Source organism: Eulemur rufifrons, chromosome 25, assembly GCF_041146395.1.
Source record: "Eulemur rufifrons isolate Redbay chromosome 25, OSU_ERuf_1, whole genome shotgun sequence".
In the NCBI taxonomy this organism is placed as follows: Eukaryota; Metazoa; Chordata; class Mammalia; order Primates; family Lemuridae; genus Eulemur; species Eulemur rufifrons.
Window position 1 is genome coordinate 5,215,322 of NC_091007.1, and position 8,353 is coordinate 5,223,674.

The following is an 8,353-nucleotide window of genomic DNA, read 5'->3' on the forward strand; positions in this document are numbered from 1 at the left end:
AATGTGGCTTTGATATTAATAGAAATACTGACTGCATTTCAAAGTTGAAGATTCTTTTATTCAACAAGCATATGCTGAGCACTTACTATATGCACAGATAATGCTTCACATTCTGGGAGAGCTTGTATACCATTTGAAGAGATGACACCACCACCATTAAATATTTTTAACAACAAAGGCAGTGATTAACTGAAAAATGAAACAAAGGGCCAGAACTGGATGGCAGTGAGAAATGAGCTGGGAAGGGCAGGCTGGAGCTCTCAGAATGCCTGACAAAGGAGACTGTGCTTCACCCTGAAAGCAGTGAGCACCCGTAATAAATTTTTAAGCTAGAGTGTGTGACAAAAACATTATTCTAAATTGTGATAAAATATAAAAATGAAAAATGCATTCAAGCAGGTTGGCGTATATAAATATTTTTTCAAAAGGGCAATAAAAGATATAGAAAGGACAAAAAGATAATCAGTAGACATTAATAAATTATAAAGCATAATAAATCTGAACACTATGCACATTTGTTTAGCAAACACCACATATTTACTATGTGCCAGGTGCTGTTCTAAGCACTTTACAAATGTTGACTTATTTAATTCACATTAACAACCTTACGAGGACTTTTGTCTGGGGTTATGAATCCAATTTTACATATGAGGAAACTGAGGCACAGAGAAATTGAACGACTTGCTCAAGGTCACATGACTAGTCAATACTGGATTCAAGATCTGAGCTTAGGCAGTCAGTCTTGCTATACTATCTACCCACCAACACTGTCCAATAAAACTTTCTGCAATGTGGCTTTTGAGCACTTAATATGCAGCTAAATGACTAAGGAACTGAATTTTTATTTTACTTAATTTTAATTATTTAAGTTTAAGTATGCATATGTGGCCAGTGGCTACGAGCCTGGTGAGCTCAGACCATACTCTTAATGACTATACAGTACAGCCTTACTAACAGCCTCAATGACAACAAGCAAGAAAGGAACAATGCCCAGGTCGTCCACTGTAGTCAATTCTATTTTTTTGTTTTTTAAATTACTTTTGTTTTTAATTGACAAATAATTACATATATTTACAACTTTAAAAGTTTACACAATACAAAGAAAACCTTTCAAATAATTTAGAGTTTCAAGCAACGACTGATTGCAAAATTCACTACCTTATTTCAAAAACTCTTCAACATAGTTAATAAGCTAAATAAAATGAGCTCATTTTTCTTTAAAATAATATTAAATGGGTTATGAATTACAATCTATACTAAATATATCTCCCTAAAACAAATTCTTGATAAAATTTTATCAACTCTGCCCACAACATACACACAATTTTGACTGTAAATATAATATATCTAAATTTAAAGAATAAATGTACTGCTTAGTTTTCCAAGTACAAAGGAACCGACACTGTTATAAAGATTAATGGGCATCACTATAATGAATCAGACCATTGTCCACAGAGCCCTGCATTTATCCCAGACATAAACACATACAAACAAGTTATTAGCCATCTAGAGGATCAAGAGTACAATCTCAACAGTAATGACAACAACAATAATAAAAGTAACAAACAGCAGCTTACATTTAGTCCCCACAATGTGCCTAGCATTGTGTAAATTCTGTATAGGTATATCTCTTGCAACCCTTACAATACCCTTAGAAGTACATACTGCTATTATCCCTGCTTTTCAGATAAAGAATATAATGCACAGGGAAGTTCCATAACTTACCAAAGGTTACAAAGCTAATAAATGAGCAAATCCAGGACTGAGACCTCAGTCTGTCCTAATCGAGTTCATGCTCTTAACTGCCCTCTTCTGTGTTGCCTTTCCTCTTCATTAAATCACTTGCATAACTGTGACTGTCAGCTTAGTAATACACTGTGAAAATCTCTAAAAGCTATTCATGATCAAGCAAATATACAACTTTCTAAGACTACTGTTATCCAGATTATCATTGTGCGTGTATGAAAAGAGTACACACAGTTGGACAGGCATTATGATTTGGCATTGTACTCCAAGAGGTTACCATAAAAAAATAAATATGTCTTCAAGAAATGAAGTAGAATATGAATATCAGCGTTCTATGCGATCTTAGAGAGAGAACATCTAATCACATATTAGTAATAGATGGAAAACACCGCAACACAGAGATATTCACTGGCTTGTCTAAAATCACAGGTCTTCTGACTCCCAAATTAATATTCCTTCCACCACATTGTAACAGCCATATCTGTGTTTCATGCTACTTCTAATTGAGACTGCCCAATCCCAGCACAAAACAAAGTACTCTGTAAAAGTGTTTACGCTATATACTCAAAGACTTTATATGCAAATGACACACTTTTGTTTCTCGTCTTATTCTTTATCACATTGGATACCATACTAATGAGGATTACTTTCATTGCAAATAATAAACCAAAAAGTCTAGAGGTAAATCAGGGTTGGTACAAATATTCATTAGTGTCATTGGTGTCACAAAAGACTAGACTTCTCTGTATTTCTCCTTCACTCTGTTGCTTTTGTCCTCATGGTCACTTTATGGCTGTTACAACTCCAGGAATTGCACTCACATTCCAGGTAGAAAGGAGGATGTAACAAGAAAGCGGAAGTGATAACTGTCTCAGAAAGCAAAACTTTCCCAGCAATCCTCAGCAGGCTTTTGCTTACATCTCAGGAAATGGAGTAGATTTGTTGGTTTGTTTTTCAACTGAGCATAATACTATTCCAAACAAAAACAAAGTTCTGTTAAGGACTTAAGGGAGAATAAACATTAGGTGGACAATGAACAATGTTTGCCATGAGCAGCCATTTCTCAAATTCTCATTAAATAATTTTTATTGTGCAACCTTCTTTTTTGGTCAAGAGGATGAAATTCTTTGTAAATCATAAACCTACAACTAAATAAAGTATATTAGATGCTGTGACTTCAGTATCTCAAGCTTAAATAGTCAACATATATAGCAAAATATGGTTACACATTAAATAAAAGCTGAAAACCATTATCTATCTAATCATTACAAAGTATCTCCATGGCTTATTTGCATATTCCTCCCTCTGTTGTTTAAGTTATTAGTTATAATATTTTACTTATCTAAGATCAGTTTATGACAACCTTAACGATTTAAAACAGAGCTAAAAAACAGAACAGAAATAAAAATGCTCAATAAGTCAAATCAGTAAGTATATTGCAGTTAATATTTATTGGTCAATTTAATAAGTATAATCATCATGTATAGAATTTTTAAAGTGTAGTAATAGAATCAAAAGCAAAACGCTAAAAGAATACAAGGAAAGCAGTGACGAAATCTGACACAGAAAGGTGAGGGGAGAGAAAGTCAGGGAACATGTCTTCTGGCAGGGGTGGCATTTCAGCCTGGAAGGCTGTTCTGATAAGGAATGCAACTGTTCGGGAGCGGGGAGGACTTGCCATCCAGATGGAGCAGCATGTCTGGGAAGCAGCAAGTACTCTGATGTAGCTGGCACAGAGGGTATGTGCAGAGATCTGGTGATACAGCCAGAAATACTGTACAGGGCAAGCCCAGATTCTGGGTTTCAGGGCAAACTGTTTCGGGAAGCTACTGCAGGAAGCAACGGAAGGACGAAGCACAGGGTTAAATGGTTAAATGACCAGACTTCTTCTCACCCCTCCACCCCCCACCCCCGCCTCCCCTCCCTCATCTCTACCACTACCCCCCAGCCTTCACCTACTTTCTTGCCATACTTAACAATGTAGTTTTCCAACACATTTTGTCCTCTCTTACCTCCGTGACTTTTTCCTTTGCTTGGGACGCTCACACACTCTCTTCTTCTCCAAGCTGGCTAGCCTTTACGCCTCCTTTGAGACTTAGCTCAACTGAGAACATCTGTGGCCTCACCAAAGAATGTAATCCCTTCACTCCCCTTAAGTAGCTCCTCCCACACCTCCTCCACCCCCCAGCCCCCAACAACACCTTGTTACAATACCTATCAAACTACTAAAATTACTGACTTTTGTCTCTGACCACTTGCATCTGAGTTCCTTGAGGATATGTCTCCAAACCCCTGTATCTAAGATGCAGTAAGTACTCAGTGCATGTTTATTACATAAATGACTGAGGAGGCTGTTGCAATGATTGGGAGGAAAGGTACTGAGGAATAAAAGTGGGAATGAGAAGATCAACACAGATACCAAAGCTGGTATGCTTTACCAACAAGAGAGACCTTCAGGGCCTACTCAAAACCTATTCTCATTTTAGGAATAATTTTAATAAATTTTGTCATAAGGTTTTCTAACCTATCAAAAATATAAAATGAAAAACCCGAATCATTAAGAAAAAAATTAATCATATTTAGCATACTTCTGTCTAACAAGACAGAGAAACATGAACCATTTTCAGAAGATTTTTATTCAAATAAACATGAGACTTTTAAAGAAGAAAAACAGGCTCCTCAGTAACACACAGCTCCAGGTGATTATTACATTTACGCCTTACATACATCTGAAGTGATTGCGTGGTTTGACTTTTCAGTCTGCTCTAGGCCAAGTGCCTCACCAATCTAGTCAGCTCGGCCCTAGAGATGCAGGCTAATGAGGACATTTGAGGTGAAAACTTGGACAGTTTATTTTTCCAGTCAGCATAGTATCACTCATCCCATCCCTCTCCCTGGTCCACAAGACTAAATTGTCTTAACTCTGCTCGTGACCGCCTCACGTCAAAAGATAAAAACTCACTTGCTGCGTGACCATACAAACACCTCTTAGACAAGACTGTCTCAACAAATGTATGTTCCTCCATTCGTTCCTTCATTTATTTTATAATTTTCCTCCTTTCCCAAAATATTTCTTAACCATACTCTTGGGTTTGTTTACTAAGTCATGCTAAGGAAAACTAATTGATAAAAACTTCTCAAACCATATATCATAATTATTTCATCCCCAACTTTGGTACTTCTAGGACATTTTTTTCCTTCACAAATCAATTTTTTCATACCATTTACAATATTAATGTGAATACAATACTTGGAAACGTTACGCTTTCTCTACATCCATCCAAATCCACACAATATTTTAGGTTGGGCACAGTGGCTCACGCCTGTAATCCTAGCACTCTGGGAGGCCAAGGCGGGAGGATCCCTTGAGCTCAGGAGTTTGAGACCAACCTGAGCAAGAGTGAGAGATCCCGTCTCTACTAACAACAGAAAAAACTAGCCGGGTGTGGTGGCGCAGGTCTGTTGTTCCAGCTCCTTGGGAGGCTGAGGCAGGAGGATCATTTGAGCTCAGGAGTTTGAGGTTGCTGTGAGCTAGGATGATGCCACAGCACTCTAGCCAGGTCAACAGAGCAAGACTCTGTCTTTAAAAAAAAAAAAAAAATCCATATAATATTTTAAAGAATTAAGTTTAAAATAAACTTTATTCTTATGGGTCAGTGTTTTATGTTTGTCAGCAAGACTGCTTTTCTCAAGGAGTTTGTCAATATAAAAAACTTGTAAAATATAACAATAGCTGCAAAAGGATAAAATTAATAGTAAATATGTTCACTAAATGATTAAGAACACTATTAGAAGAGGTTTGAAACAGCAAGTTTCTAAGAAAAAAAATCTATGTATAAGCTTCCTCTGTTTTTAACAGAAAATTCTGTCTGAAAAAATGAGAAAAAGTCTAAGAACAAAAGACATTCTACTACTTTAATATACAGAATTTTTGGTAGTATTTTTTCTATATTCATATGGTGTTTCCTGTCACATATGAGATATATGCATTTTGACAAGCAAAAAAATATTATTCTTTTCCCTCGGTACATTCCAAGTAGCTATGACTGTGACTGAAAACATAAAAACTGGAAGAAACATTCCAATAAAAAATTCTGCCTGTAAAGGTCAAACTGTATGAATCTGACATTTTCAAACAGATTGAAATTAACTAATTTATATTCTCCTGAACTAGTAAAAGCTATGGCTTTTTTAAAATGCCTAATTGTTAGAATCCTGCTATTTTGAGACCGCAATGAAGCCTTCTATTTCCGAAGAAAGCGGAGGAGAAATAAATAGAAAACGGGACGTGAACAGTTGTAGTAAAGTATTCTAAATAATAGTATCACATTTTCAAAGGTAAATGACGGTTTCTCTGCTTTTTGAAGTACATTTCTGTTTACTCATTTAAATATCACGTTCTTCGATAAAAAGAAAAGAATAGACAAGAAGATGTCTAAGATTCTTTCAGCTTTAATTATGCTATATATGGTTAGCTACCCTGTATGTCACAATACTACTTTGTACTATTACCCTAAATCATTTTACATAGGACTTTTGGAATTTCATAGCTTTACTTTAAAACACAGATCATATCATGTTAAAGAAAAAATCTAAAATAATCTATATTTTATATCATCTAACGTATACTTACAGTATTCAAATCACATAAAGACAGAATGCTGTAATACATCTTACATATGAAAAAGCTGATACATAAATTTATCAACTGACTGATGTTAAGCCATAGATTAATTCTGTGAAATTGCCCATATAATCAACTTAGTTGATGGCTTGTATTTTTAAAAAATCAATTTTGAAATAATTTTAGAGATTTACCACTTTAAATGTTTAAAAAGTAAAATATACAAGTATTCCTTCAAAGACGTATGTATATTAGCTCATTTTAAGATCTGTAAGTCAGACATGCAATTAAAAAATTCGTGAAAATGTACTTCAGCATATACCAAACAGACACATGCTATAAATATAGGACTACTTTTTATTATAAACAGCACTGATTAAACATATAATCATAAACAGAAGTAATTATCCCTAAAAAGGCAACAAAATCTATCATTCATTGGCTAAATTCATATTTATAGCTATTATTTTATCAGTTATTCATACAAATGAGAACCGCCTAGTTCTTATGCCCTACCACACAGGCAGAATTCTAGCTTGTTCCCTTCTGATTTCTGCCATGAATATTTATACTTTAAAATTAACAGAAACGAGGACTATACAAATTATTCTTCTATCTCCGAAATATATAATACATGAGGATCTTTACAATGTGAAAAATACTGTTACAGTAGCAATGTCATAATCTCCCCTTACTCTCTGTACCTTTAAATAAAATAATGTGCTTCTAATTTTTGGTTTAAAAACGGTAATAATGAGGCATGTTAACCTGATCCTTTTCAGATTCCGTAATATATCAGAAAAGCAAAAGCATACATGAAAACTCAGAACTCCTTTTTATAGCTGTTGTTTAGGCTGATACTTATCAAAATCTGAGTGCCTTAAAAGTGTTCTGATTGTTCATTCTGCTAATGATCCTACCTTCCTTCACTGTGGCTGCTTTTTGCCTTGATGGTGTCACCAGCTCCTTTACAATCTGCAAGACTTGAATCATTGCTAGTTAACAAGCCAAAGACTCCAGCTGCTTCCTCCAGAAATCCAACAGGTTTCATCACCAAGAGCTCATTTCTGCTCTCAGGAAGCTCAAGCACGAACACAGTTCAACTTCAGAGAAATGAATGCTTTGCCTAGCTATCCATGTAGGCTAGGCTCTCAAGCAGTTAATAAGAAACAACGAAAGGATAGGCTGTATCTTCTTGAAATGATGGATTCAAAATGATTTCAGCACATGTGAAAACCCCATCCTCAAAGTCCAAAATGTATTACTTTGCAAAGCGTTGACTAGTTATAAACAAAACAAAACAAAATGTAGGTAATCTTCTGTAAATCACTAAGCAAAGTGAAAACATTTTCTCGCAAAAGCCATATGACAGAAAAAATAAAGTGCTATGCTATAAATTCCCTATAGTACATCACAGATGCTATGTGCAAGTTTTTAAGTAGTCAACCAAAATACACTGCACTGTTGAAAGCCTTAATACTTTTTTCCAATTTCTCCAGAACCTTATATTTGAAACAGAAAATAAAATGTGGATAAAAATAAAAATCTATCTTGCTAACTCCAAGCTCCCAGATTTGCATGAAAAATATGATGTCTCAAAAACATCTTATAAATTCCTTGCCCTCCTCCTCACACACACACCTCTGACATCCCAGTACATGAATAGAAGTCTAAATTCCCATGCACACTAGAAATTCCCAAAGAAGTTTGTAAATTCATTGGTCTCAACACCTAGAGGCAAGGACTAGAGGAATTTCTAAACAAGTATAATCGTTGTTTCTGCCATATGATTTTTAACAGCCAAGTTGCAACAAATGCTGAATTAATATTTAAAACCTTTGTTATGTGTTCTATTTATCATATAGCATCCCTTCTTAAAGTAAACCTATGGAGTTAACTAAAAGAGAAAAATGACATTAGGGTTAATATAGTTAAATGTTATGTTTAATAAAATGATTCTCCACCAGCAATTTGCTCCTGTTA

At 35.0% G+C, this 8,353-nt stretch overlaps 1 protein-coding gene across 1 annotated transcript in view; it reads right to left on the minus strand.

The window, feature by feature from the left end:
* The window catches only part of USP6NL (USP6 N-terminal like), an 84,677-nt gene extending 77,314 nt beyond the window's left edge, over positions 1 to 7,363 (minus strand). The window contains exon 1 of the mRNA XM_069458980.1: positions 7,291 to 7,363. Within this exon, the coding sequence (XP_069315081.1) occupies positions 7,291 to 7,363 (73 nt within the window). The remainder of the gene's footprint in view (positions 1 to 7,290) is intronic.
* Between the last annotated feature and the right edge of the window lie 990 nt (positions 7,364 to 8,353).